Source organism: Hesperophylax consimilis, chromosome 16 (genome assembly GCF_061612785.1).
Source record: "Hesperophylax consimilis isolate HC1 chromosome 16, BYU_Hcon_1.0, whole genome shotgun sequence".
NCBI classification, from domain to species: domain Eukaryota; kingdom Metazoa; phylum Arthropoda; class Insecta; order Trichoptera; family Limnephilidae; genus Hesperophylax; species Hesperophylax consimilis.
In genome coordinates this window covers 18,629,109-18,643,700 of record NC_142851.1, presented here as the reverse complement: position 1 = coordinate 18,643,700, position 14,592 = coordinate 18,629,109, and the positions used below count along the sequence as shown (strand labels likewise).

At 33.3% G+C, this 14,592-nt stretch overlaps 1 protein-coding gene across 1 annotated transcript in view; it reads left to right on the top strand.

Annotated features, from left to right (window-relative positions):
• Positions 1-5,302, top strand: part of LOC149416825 (luciferin 4-monooxygenase-like) — a 38,533-nt gene extending 33,231 nt beyond the window's left edge. Inside the window, exons 8-12 of the mRNA XM_089640648.1 lie at positions 442-573; positions 1,132-1,215; positions 2,368-2,508; positions 3,001-3,166; positions 5,030-5,302. Of these exons, the coding sequence (XP_089496774.1) occupies positions 442-573; positions 1,132-1,215; positions 2,368-2,508; positions 3,001-3,166; positions 5,030-5,157 (651 nt within the window). The 3' untranslated portion in view covers positions 5,158-5,302. The remainder of the gene's footprint in view (positions 1-441; positions 574-1,131; positions 1,216-2,367; positions 2,509-3,000; positions 3,167-5,029) is intronic.
• Positions 5,303-14,592: the final 9,290 nt, after the last annotated feature.

The following is a 14,592-nucleotide window of genomic DNA, read 5'->3' as shown; positions in this document are numbered from 1 at the left end:
TTGCACATGTCTCGTAGTGCTATGTAGAAGTACGACAGGTCTGAAGATTGAAGAGGTAACTCAGTTGTTCAGCAGATATCTGAATAGCGGAAGGTCCTGAGTTCACGTCGCTATAGCGCCAATAACCCTTTTATTTATTTTACCAATAATACATATGTTCCGATAGTTTTTAAATTTTATGTAAACGGTGTCTGGAAACTAGCGGTAGCAGCAAGAAACCGGTGAACCTACATTACACGGAGAAAACAGATTTTTTTTTTCAATCTGAGCCTTACTATATTTTTTTTTATAAATTGCACCTTCGGGCTCGAATTCGAAAACGAAAGGTCCAAAAAAACAGTTATAAATCCCTACCATAAAATCTACTCGAAGTGCGAAAAAGATATATCTACCATTAGTTTCCAGACACCATCTTAATGTATCAACTCTATTTGATTTTAGGCGAAATTGCCAAAAGGAAGAGTTGTAAATAACTATGGACTTACAGAGACGACTGGCATGGTTATCGTCCCAATGGGAGAAAAACATATTCCCAACTCATGTGGGAAAGTTCTTCCCTGGGTCAAATATAAGGTGAATTAAAATCTCTCATAGCTGTGTTAAGTATTCATAATGTCTTTAAAGAACGATAAAATTTTCACAAACTTAAAAAAATTATAATTATAATCCATACTCATAAATTGGGTTGAATTTTTTGTATAAATTACTAGCAGACATGTACCTGGCTTTGCATTATTCATGCATTACATATATAAATCTTCCGAAAAAAAATCTCTAAATGTTAGTGAAAACCCTGCCAAGCTCCGATGCATAGTCAAGAAGAACTAAGCGCACAAACAGACACACGCGGATAGTGACTATGTTCCATACTATTTAGAGATTACAGAAGAATTTCAGAGTTTTGATGAGCAACACGGTCAGCACATGGTCAGCAAAAAAGTATGAATTTATGAGAATTAAGTCCAGATTTTTTTACTGTGTAATTCTCTATATTTTTTACGCAATCAATAACATAATTATGTTTTCAAAACCTAGAGTTATTGATTGATAGAAAATTTACTTTATCCACTCACCACGGATTCACATCTCAGTATGCGAATTTTGATTAATCGGTGTTTTATTGAATTTTAGCTTGTTGATCCCGAAACTGATGAGGAGTTGGGAGTTAACCAAACTGGAGAAATCCTTTTTAAATCTGACTACACCCTCTTTACGGTAAGAAAACCCAATAAACCCATCTATTTAAAAAAGATAAGTTTTTACTTTGATTTAAGGTTTTTAGATGAGAGTTATGCATAAATTTAATATGTCCAAGGGTCTATTTATTGATATTTATTTTTTTATAAAGCCGTGGCTTAAAAATTTTCTTCCTTTCCGTACAACTTTTTGTTCTTGAGCGAGTGATATTTTCAAAAACTGTGTGTCATGAGTAAAACAACATACCTCTTGGTAGTATTGGAATATTGCACTGAGATAGACTTGCCCCAACGTAAAATCTGGTTATCATTTCGACAAGCTGGAAGTCTGTCACGGACGATCGATAAAGCCCATGTCAATACGATATTGACTAAATTCGTGATCTATGGTCAGTTAGCAACATTCCCTAGCACGGTCAACGATTGATAAGAAAATGCGAAAAAAAATCCCGCCATATCCCCTTCGCTGTCAGTTAAATTTCTGTGACTGTTGATGTACGCAACTTTTTCAAATAATATCGTTCTTTATGCAAAATTACTGGTTCATTAATGAGCGGAGGCAGATTAACGAAGCTTGTAGGAATGAAAGACGTCATTTATGCGATCAATTAAATCTGTTCGAACTTAGAGAGACGAAATTCAGACACTTGTTTCGTATATCTCATTGACCAATTAACTCAGTTGTGAATAAAGACCTAACTAACTAACTCCCTTTTTAATACCAAAAAGTAAATACGGACTGCCAATGCATTTGTAGGTAAGTATTTCAATTCAAAATTCCCAATTAATTAATGTTTTTACGTAAATGTGTGACATTTGATCGATAGGTGGAATTACCGACGAATTTGTAGCGATTTAGCTAGCACGATCGAACTATTGACACGTCAACCGATATCGGTAAGGCAAATCGATATACGCTGGCAATACTGGCATCTGGCAAATGAACTAACGTCGGACGGCTATCTGAATGTATACTGTTAAAATAATTTATTGACAAATCAGCTAAAAGGGGAAACGGTTAAACCACCTACCCGCTCCTCGCAACTTGGTTTGTTCAGCTTTCACTCATGGGAAGGTCTATTGTTTTCTCATGTCTATGGAATATTGTTATTTTTGTAACAGGAATACAAAAATTTTAATGTTAGTTAAATTTTTAGTGTTAATTTTACAGAAATATTACGGAGATCCTGAAGCCACCAAGAAGGCATTTGACAAGGACGGTTGGTTTCGTACGGGAGATCTCTTGAAGTACGATGAAGATGGGAACTTCTTCTTTGTGGAAAGGATAAAGGAAATGTTCAAATATAAACAAGTATGTTATTGTTGTTGTGACCATAGATAATGGAAACAAAGGAAGAGATTTTTTTAAAACAAACAAATAATATGCGCCACTGTTGCGACGTGATCACTTGATACGCATTATCTCTATCCCATGTTACGGTGCTGCTGATACGAGACGGAGTGCGTATCATGTGGCCTGCTGGGCTGAACCCAAATTCTCAGTTGGGACGCGTGTTTCTAATTGAAAAAAAAAATATAGTCGGAGAAGAAAAATGACATCTAAATTTTTAACTTCAAATATCAGTAATCGTTAGTTAAAATCCTTCGGGTACGTGATGTTACGCCCTGCACATATATTTTAATGAATTAATTTTTAAATAGCACAAATTAATTAAATAAATGTATTTATGCAATCCGGGATTTGAACCCGCGAACTCTGAATATGTAGTCGAGGGCCACATCCTTCGAAGGCCGCCGAGGGTTAAAAGGTTCTCGCATCCAAAGTAAAATATAATTCTTTCAGGTTGTGCCATGCGAGTTAGAAAAGGTGATCAAGGGACTGCCAGGAGTCCAGGAAGTCTGCGTCGTTGGAGTAGAGCATACTCATGAGAACTACTACCCGAAGGCTTTCGTGCAACTGGTGCCCGGGGCAAAGGTCACAGCGGAGGATGTCAAAAACATCGTGAAAGGTAATAATTAATAATAAAGACACGTGGCATTACATCTACGCAATTTAATTACCTTAATTATTAAGTCAGATGTATATAGATTACCTTGATCGATGTCTGATATTCTGAATTTAAAATATTGTTTTACTACTTTCATGATACATATTATTACGATACATGATGCAGAGATAATAGATCCATAATTATGTGTTACAGGCTAGCTTATTACCTGGCGAAAATGTCTTCCAATCAACTGATAGACCATCGATTTGTTAGACTTATTTTAAAAAATTGTGCACTTGAAGATAAATAATGAATATTTTTGCGCAATCATATGTAATAATAATCCCTGATAAAATTATGACCAACAAGATTTCAATTATAAGGCCCCGTACTAAGCGTCCAAAGATGGTTTGAAAGGGAAATATGTAAATACGAATGTTAGAGGGAGCGCGATAATATTAAAAAACGATAATAATTAAGCGAAAATGGAGAAAATATTGTACAAAACGAAATAGAACAAAAATCTCTCGACAAATGCTTTAGTTGCATTTAAAGATACAATGTGAATTTATTCATGTCTATAACATATTAAATAACAGAATAAAACATATTTTTCAATTATTTTCGGAGCTTACTTTGCGATTTTTTTCTGTAGAATAAATTTCATAATGCTAACGTTTCGGCATAAAATTTATTTTAATTTTTATATAATATACAAATACATTACAATAATTTACAAATGTTGATATTTTGAGGCCGATTGCGAAAAAAATATATTTTTTTAACGAAACTGCCCAACTCAATTGAAATTTTTTTGCTCGTGTTTGAGTTGGGGAGTGGCGTCATTGTGGTTTATAAGTTGTAAAAATTCATTAATTGATGTATGTAGCTCAAAATTAACAAATAGTTATAAAACTAGATGATGGCCTATGAAAACTGCTTTAAAGTCCAAAATCTCCTACTTACGAACCCATTTTCGGTTATGATTTTATTGTATAATGTGGCAAATTAAGTTATTTTACAATTGAATAAAAAAAATAAAAAAATTATTACAAACTTAAAAAAATATAACTTAAATAATATAATAGTTAAAAAACTTAACTTAAACTTAGAAAATATTAGATATAAAAGTAAAAATGTACTTATTAGGTAAGACACAACAGATGGTAGGTACTGGTTGTAAATTTTTCAAAGAGCTGGCAATATTGTATGAAAAGGGTACTTGTTAAAATACAACAACAATAAACGCATATTTGGAAGCTCATAAAATAAATTTAGAGGATATGTAAAAAAAATATACAGCGTTTTTTTTAATATGTTTTTAATTAATTATCCTTACATATTCATAACACGATTTAATCAATAAAAATTACAAATGGGCCTCATATAATCAATTATGTGAAAAATGTATCCAATGAAATTAAAACTTGTGATTACTGTAGGGTTTATCTAAAAGTTGTTTGATTTGTGATTTGAAAGTTTTGTAAATTTTTCAGTTCTAATTTTGTCCGGAAGGGCATTTAAATATTTTATAATTTATGATAAGTATAATGGTTTTGACAATCACTAGTTTTACATTTAGGGATTTCTAAGTTACCACGTGATCTTGATCGGTTACTTATTATTGTAGAAATTGTTGAATTGAAATGTGTAATCTTAAAAAACCTTTTTTTTTTAACATAAAAACTTAAATAGTTAACGAGAAACTTGTCATAGAATGGTAGGAATTTGGGTATGCGGGGCTTTAAATAATTATTACTTATTATCACAGGACTCTTACAAACAGTAAACTACTTCATGAAAAATGATCACGTTTTCGTGAAATTAACATAAACGTATAATAATGTATTACCATAACGATATTGTTTTATTCTCTTACAGATAACTTGTCGGATCATAAACAACTGCGGGGAGGGGTTGTATTTATGGACACACTTCCCATCACCCACTCGGGAAAAGTTAACAGGAAAGCTATCAACGCCATTAAACAAACTTTCGTTGGTTCATAAATAATAGGACATTAATATTATGTTATTGTGCAGTTAAGATTTTATATTTTAAAGTTCTTTAAAAAGTTATATGTTATGTTCGTTATATACATTTATGAGAATGCTAAATAAATACACCCATTGGTGGGGGTTTACACATTGAAAATGCTTATTGTTATTGATGCTTTCCTTGCAGTATTACTAATTTTTAATATTATTATTTAACAAAATAATTTCGGTTGTGATGACTGTGATGTGAGCATGTCATATTCTAAAATTCAATTAAAAAATATTTTCAGTACATATGATGAATTTTTGCCACCGTTCTTACAATAATTGGTGGAGTAATGGTCAGAATAGTTGCCTTACAAGCAGTTAGTTGATCGGTGTTCAACTCTCAGCCGTAGCGTTTTTTTCATACATTTTTAAAAAACTTTAATTTAAAAAAATGTGATTTTTCACATATCTGCGCTGTTGCCTGTTTGGTGTACGTATTCTTCTCTGCTACGTCTTTCATGAATCTTCCCCTGGATTATCAACTAGGACTAAAAAAAACTACAGCTATGCATAAATTAACCTCTGGAAAACGTTCGTGCACCAGTGACCAGATATTTTTCCCGCCGACAAACCGTTCATGCGCTGCTGGCATTGGTTTTTCGCCCCAGCTGGAATTTTATAATATTCCATTTAAACCTGTATGCTATGAGAAAGTGCATACATTTTTTTACAGAATCGCTTGCACTTTAACACTTTAAAGTTCATTTTTGATTTATGCCACAGGTTGTAGCAGCACGTACGCGACGGACCAGCGATTCCCGTGTTTGGAGTAAAAAAATGTAAATGTCATTTTGATCTCCGGTGACATCCCTTACTGTCTGTGTCCAATGCTGTGTGAATGTTAAGATAGATAATACACGGTGTCTGGAAATTCGTAGCACAAGCGGGAAACTGGTGAATCTACGTTAGTGAAAAAACAACATCTGATCATTTTGATTATCATTTTTTTTCGGCGAATTTCGGATTTAAACAAAATTTTAGCTTTTTAAGCTTTTTCGTATTTCAAAATACATTAAACAGCTGATTATCACCCCAGCGATTGAAATTATCAAATTTGACTTAAAAAATAAAAACGTTGGTCTCTATTTACTCGAAAAACGAAAAAAAACGTAAAACGAAAGGTCAAATCAAAAAAAGCCATTCCACAAAATCGACTCCAAATATGATGTAGATTCACCAGTTTCCCGCTTGTACTATGAGTTTCCGAATACCGTGTGTACCACTCAAGTCTGTGGCAACATGTGAAAGAAAAAGAGCTTTTAAAACGAAATTCCAATCTACATTTTTTATTTAAAATTAGTTCAGGAATTGCTTGTTAAAGACTGACGTGTTCGCCCTGACCCACACTGTAGGATATTTACGACGTTCAAATCACATTAAAACGTTTTCCAGCCATATTTAATTTCATGTTAAATAATAGCAATCGCGTGTCATGTATACTAAACTAATTGAAATAATTCGCAAAGATTGCTTTTCGTAACGAAGGTAATGGGGTAAAATCATCTACATTATGACCAATTTAACCAATTTGATCGGCATTTTACTGCAAAGGAGATCGGATTGAAATAGGCACTCGAATACTTCAAATCGAGTAGCGCTTTGATCGAGAACAGTCGTATATGGTACCAAAGCATCCATGTTGTCAGGAATCGCTGTAATGTCGACCATTCTTTTGGTTATTGCATGTTTTAATGTGCTCCACGCGAATGCAATGGTAAGAGATATAATATACCTATATTTAATATCATATATCTTTGATGGGCGGACATAACAGTATAACTGCATTTTTGACCATTTAACGATTTATATGAGAAAATGTGTCTTGTGTATGCCGGCATCAATGGTATTAACAGTATAGTTACACCCATCAATGGTATTAACAGTATAGTTATACTGTTAATACCATTGATGCCGGCATACACACGACACATTTTCTCATATACATAGTTAAATGGTCAAAAATGCAGTTATACTGTTATGTCCGCCCATCAAAGATATTACAAATTTTAAAAAAAGGTTAGGCTTTTAAAAATAATGCTGAAAAGCAGAAGCAAATTAAATTTCAATAAATCAATTTGTTTAAAAAAGAGGTAAATTTACCTACACATTTCTTCTTAAAATATCAATCGGTAGTCAGTTAATAGTAATCGGTAGTCAGTTAATAGTAATCGGTAGTCAGTTAATAGTAATCGGTAGTCTGTTAATAGTAATCGGTATTCAGTTAAGGCGATGCCATACGTAGTAATGCAAAATCATGTGTTTTTGGTTTTAACATTTGGTTGCCTAGAAATGTTTCAGATGCTTTAATTAAATACTGCGAGTAGAATACATCTTGGCCTTTGAAATAATCGAATATTTTTTAGATTAGTCTTTTTATAAGCCCAGAAAAAAATTATGTATAAGGCCTACGAAAACTGCTTTAAAGTTCAAAATCTCCTACTTACAAACCCATTTTCGGTTATGATTTTATTGTATAATGTGGCAAATTAAGTTATTTATAAAATAATCGAAAAAAAAAATATATTTGTGCCTGAACATCCACAAAATAAAATAAAAGGCTCTTTTTGGCCATGTTTTTTTCTTGCATAAATCAAAACAAGCGGATGGGGTTAAGCGGGAATTTAAACCTTATCGCCATCTACGTAAGGGTTTTTATTGATAGCGGCTCAATTTAAAATATTACACGACGTAGTGCATCGCCTTAATAGCAATCGGTAGTCAGTTGATAGTAATCGGTAGTCAGTTAATAGTAATCGGTAGTCAGTTAATAGCAATCGGTAGTCAGTCGGTAGTCAGTTTCATATGATCGGGTTCATAAAACAGCAATAACAGGTGTATTCCATCTCCTTATCTTCAGTAATGAACAGAATTAGATTATAAAATTAAAATAAATCTGTAACACGATACCTGTTATGGTGAGTACAACACAGAAAATTTAAACACAAGATTTTGATTATTTCGCAGTTATGGTGAAATTAAAAAAAAAAAATCCTTATTTCGAATCCCATGGTTTTTGCACGCTCCAAGTATTTAATAGCGCTTAAATAAGCCAGTTTGTAAGCGTTTCTGTAAAAGAGAGTCTTTAAATGGCTGTGAAAAATCTAAATGGGTTAATATTGAATATCATGAACTTTTCAAGTCGATATTTGAAGAAGGTTTTTTTCAATTTCACCCGAAGTGAGGAAAGAAAATACCATTCTTCGTGCACATCAGATCCACAACACGCTTTCATCTTTATGGGATGTGTGGGAAAGCACTAACCTCTCCACATTCTGGAATATAGAACCATGTTTTTACCTTAGCTCTACACAAATAATTTCCCTCAGAGCCATCTTTGGGGATGCTGTGTAGGGGGTCTTTTCAAGGAAAGGAAGGAGAGGAAGTTAAGAAGAAGAATTTTTTTTCTTTCCTTTATTCGTAAAATATATTTTTATACAGTTTTTTTACATGATTTTCGACTACCACACTAGACACATGTCCGTATTTTGGTAGTCGAAATTTGTGTACAATTATATTCATGTTCATTTGTTAATATATTATTTTGTGAAATGCAATTTATTTGTAAAGTAAATTTCATAAGAATAAACCAGCCTTATTGCAAACTGTTGATTTTAATGAGATAAAATAAATATAAATACAAATGGTCAAATAAACAAATGACTTCACTTGTTGATATAATGAAAATAAAGATAAATTAATTAATTATTTTACAAAGAAATTTTAAACAGAAATGAACTTAATTTAATGATGTCAGGATTTTTTTAAAATAGTTCCTTCCCTTCATAAATAACCAATTCTGAATATATAATATTAAGTAGATGATCACATACAGGAAAGGAGTTGAGGTAGGTGAATCTTGTAAAAATAAAAATAAAAATAATAGATAATGTTAGGGATAATAGAAATAAAAATATGAACAATCGCATCAGCGTAATATAAAGTTTTTTTTTTAAGTTAATTTAGAGATAAAATTTTTACTCGAGAAATATGAAAAAATAAGAACAGTTTTAAGATGTAAGGCATTCTTTATAATATTTCCTTCCCTGAGCAAATAACCAGTTCTGTGCATTAATGGCATAAATATATCAGTTTTCTATGTCTTAATATCAATACTCAGTAAGTTGAACATTTTAGGCGCTATATAAGAGAACTGTATGAGGGGTGGGTAGGAATTTGGGGTCAATGGTCTAGGAGTGACGGATATGTGAATCCATCACTCTCACTGCGCTGCAAACCGATGGGTCGATAGACATCTGATTTAGAAGTCGAAAGAAGGGACCTACACAAACATCACCTCGTCAACCCGGGCACTCCTCAAGTCACCAAACGTAGCCAAACTTTATTCATTTATATATGGCGTTGACAGGTGATAATCAGTCGTACTTCCGACGCACAAACAGACAATAATCCAGAGCAAGGATCCACAACAAAGCACGTCTCCAAGCTTCTGTCCACCTTGGGCAGTCTCCCCGACCATGGTCTGCTGGGTTCTCGCCTCAACCTTCCTCGGGCCATCGTCCACCAAGCTCCATCGTCCACTCCAGCTCATCAGGAGGATGGAGCAGGAGATTCCAGGGCAATAATTCCGGCACTTCCTGACGCCGAGGACATCCGGAAGATTATTGAGATCCTGTCCCTAGTTGCAACGCAGGTGATCCCAGTGTTACTAGGTTGATATCGGGTAATTCTGCACCATTAGCACCTTAACACGATTTTGGGAGGTGAGCGTTGAGTATTAAATATAGGTATATTTTGAAATTATTTCGTGGAGAATATCGTGTGTGCACCACTGAATTTTCACGACCTCCAATGTTCGAATCCAGAGTTCGCTGGTTCGAAAACCGACTCGCAAAAAAAGATTAAATATATTCTGATTTGTTACCCTGAAGAAGCTTATGCCAAACGAAACCGGTTGGTATAATCAAATAAATTAGTGGTTATAAAGTGTTTATTTTATTTAATAATAATAATACATCAAAATGAATACAATAAACACTTTTTTTATTTATTTAATCCCGTTATGGGGAAAACATTTAACTATTTCCTATTTTATTATTCACCAGTTAGATGTGAGCGACATTTTTTGTATTTCATAATACTTAACATTTTACCAAGAAGGTCTTAAAAAACAAAATGAAGTAAATAATATACCTATAGTAGATTGCACATTTGATATGTAGATAATGTATTTGCGGCACGTTCCAAAGTAGAAGTTCTGCCCTGATGAATGGGCCACCATCACCATTCAGAATTGAAACGTTGCTTGAAATGGCTTTAGACGTGTTTAGTGACCATATCTGAATAGCCAGCTACTTTACAACATTTGTTTTCCCCTCTCCACTTCCTTCATCATAGCAAACTTACAACAAGCCTCATTTCGTGATGATATGGAGTCCCATTGGATCCGGGCAGGTGTGCAGAATTCACATAAAAATACACATCATATTAACATTTGTATGCATTTTGTTTTAGTATAGTTTTATTTTGTAATGTAAATAGGTACATTTCTTACTTTTTTTTATATTTCGCTACCAGTTTCAACACAACCGTATCATTAACTAAATGGATGTCGAAACTGGTGTAAAATATATATATTTTTTTATATATATATTTTTTTTTTAAGAAATCAAACATTCCCGGTTTACGAATAACCTGACAATATTTGAAAATCTCCTACTACCACCACAGTAAGCTGAAAATGTTGCTTGTGTTGTGATGGAGGACTTGGCCAGCCGAGGAATTGAACACACTACGCCTGGGTGGGACCCAAACGCGATGTCAACTCGGCCACCGACCGGTCACGTGTAACAAAAATTTACATTACAAAATGAAACTCTTATAAAGCATAATTCCACAAATTTTTTATCGGTGTTTTTATAAAACTCATATTTTTTTTATTAATTGCAGGTAATTCCAATATTAACAGGAACAGGATCCACTAGTGCAGTACCCAATAATGACATCGAAATGTTGTTGTAATGATGAATATACAAAAATCATATTTTTTAGGTACCTACCTACCCAATTAATAGAAAATAACATTATGTACAGCATTAAAAAAAAAACACACGCACACCTTTCAAGAATATAAACTCACGAATTTATTACTTTCTGAAATTATTGGTTGTCACCTAAAATGTGGGTTAAATGGAATATTTCATATTTTATGCAGATATAACCTAGTTACCGGATTTCTTGGCTAAACAATGAGCATCTAACTCTAGTGTTACCCTCGTAAGCCAAAATCCGCTCTCTGACATTTTTTTCCATCCTCGAAGATAGATCCGCAATGTTTAGTGAGAGTATTGGCACATTACTAGTCAATCAATACAAAGGGCTATCCCACCAAAACCGTGGGATAGCACGTTGATTCAACAATTACCCCATTAAAAAAAGATATTTCCTCACTTATTTGAATGCGTATTGGAGATTGTTCCGTTAAAAATAAACCAAGTTATTCTACATATTCTACATTACATTATTCATAAATATTAGTCATATTGGAACATTTATATCCCTTCAGGCATTAACAAATTAAATCATATTTGTGATTATTCTCAACTTTCCACTGTGATTCACTGAACAACTATTTATGAAAAGAAAGTTTGTAAATTTAGTCAACCTCTTAAAATTTATAAGAAGGGTTAAACATGTTATTTAATTTAGTATTGATCAATAAAGCAGTTGCTTTGGAAGTGTATTACCGTGTTTCATTATTGATTTATAATTGAAAGTGTAATTACATTTAAAAATATTGAAAATGTCTGTGATATTTAGAACTCATCAAATCGTAGTTTTGCTCGTGGTGTTTGCTACTACTGTCAACTGTGGTGCCATCAAAAACTTTTTCTTGTCAATTGGAAAAAAAGGCAGGTAATCTACTATTTTTAAGAAATAAAGTCAGATTTGTAGCATTCATTTGGATCCCTGGACTGTATTTTACGTATCTTTGGATAAGAAATTTCGATTCACAACCTAGAGCAGAGAGAGAGCCCCGCCTGCCGAATTTTGAATTATCCTAAACATATTAACGTCAAATGTGATTATCATTAATTTTTTTCTGAAGAAGATTCCCTTCCCTTGCCTGCCCAACAACCGGTGGAGGTATATATTCCCCTGTCTTTACTGTGCAGACAGGGGAGACATTATGAGGCATTACACATAAAAATGAAGTCCATAAAGCAGGATAAGCAACGGAAATGTCTATCTGAAGCTAGAATTGCCCCATAGGTTCTTCATTGGTGCTTATTCCGATCAATTCTTCTTGTCATATGATGAGGGAGATATCAATTGGAGCAGTCCGCTCCGGGCGCCGAATCGTCAAGGGGCTGATAATACCTAACACATCGACACATAGTGTTAACACAACGTTCCATTAATTTAGTCAAAACGTCCTCAAACTTAGTTTTTAAGCCTGTGTGAAGTACATTTAAATGTTGAACTGAAAAAAATCGTGTCTTCTAATATGCAATGTTTTACTTCAATATATTAATTCTGAGAAAAGGAACATAGACTCTATTTATATACCTCAATAAACAATTTGACGAAAGATTTAATAAGTAATTTCTATTATCTTTTAATGATAAACTGATGTTTATAAGACAAGGTTTTATGCATAGCATCAGAGATGTGCTTTATTTCAAATAAATCCATTTCAAATGGAAATGCAAAATGGGTATTTTGCATTTTGCATTTTAAATGCTTTTCTAAAAACCATTTTGCATTTTGCATTTTAAATGCTTTTCTCAATGCATTTTCCATTTTAAATGCTTTTTTGCAACATTCTTCCTACTATCTCCACTCATCTTTTTTTCATAAGCGCCAAATATCAGTCGGTCCTCAACCTCGCTATGAGAGATAATTTACATTTGTCAATTGAGTGATACCATTACAAAAAATACTGAACATGGCCATGACGCCTGACGGAGGGTTAAATGACAAAATTGTTTAAAAATTCTATAATTATTTTAATTGTTTGACCTGAGAAACCATTTTGCATTTTCAATGCATTTTGAAAATAGGTATTTTGCATTTTGCATTTGAAATGCTTTTCTAAAAACCATTTTGCATTTTGCATTTTCAAATGGAAAAATTTTGACCCATTTCCATTTTGCATTTCAAATGGTTTTGGGTACCCATTTTGCACATCTCTGCATAGCATAAATGATAACAAATAATTATAAGCAATAATTATTTTGTAATTTCTATGTCTATTATAAGTATTATGTAAACTGTGTTAGGTGTAGGTATTATGTGATTTACTGTATCTTGATGATGACGATGTAAATGGGGGTTCGCTCGAGTCTACTCCATTTAAATCTCGTTGCCCCTAATTTTTCTCGCAATTGTGTAATCACACAGAAACAAACCGATTAATGCAGTTCATCTGAGATTACGTGAACACATTTTTATCTGAAATAAGATTCTCGCTATGAGCAAACTTTGAGGAACCTCGAATTTATACTTAGCCTTTGCTCCGTTTTGAAGTCAACCGTTTTTTTGTAATAATACATATTTTAAGAGATAATTTCGGTCAACAGTGATTTTATTTTGATCATTAGAAACCTATTGGACAGTCAGAGTCAGGGTGGGTGGTTGGGCGGTGACTCTACTAAGTCACCACTACCATTATTTATGAAAGGATGTTTTTTGGTTATAAATTTGAAAAAAAAATCACCGGATGCGAAAATTTGGTTCACATTATTTTATGGTCAGGAAACAAAGTTTGTTAGGTGCGTCCCTTTCAACCAGAGGTTCCTTAACTTTTCTGACTTACCGCCCACTTTCCACGTATATTTTTCTTCAACGCCCTTAAAAACTAAATTACAAAATGTTTCATTAAACAATTTTATCAAATACCAAAAATACTATTAATTCATCAATAATACCTAATCACTAATTGAACGGTTTAAATTCAATATCTTGCAATGGTGCACCTCTGACTTATTTTAATTCATGATCATGACGGCCTCCGTGGTACTTCGACTGGAAAACCGAATGCTGTTGTGCACCAGTTTATTTTTTTTATTTCTTAATTTATTTAGTGATCAGATCTGAGTAGCCAGGTACTCTCCCCACCTTCCTTTTCTCCGTCTGTCTCCTTCCCCTCCCTTCTTCCTTCAGCTTCACAAAATACCATAATAAGGGATGCCATAATCTCACTGGCTCCAGACGATTAGGAGCCGTTGGTATTCTAGTGTATTCACATTAACAAGGGATTCCGAACTCGGAATCCTTAGTTAGGCGCCCTTGAGGTGATTTTCTCACGTAAACGGCGCTATAAAAATAATCCAATTACTAGGTATATTGCTAAGTTTTTATAACCAACTGAATTATTTCAATTTCATTACTGTATTTTATTTCTTAATATTTCACACCTTTACCTAATTTCCAACGAAA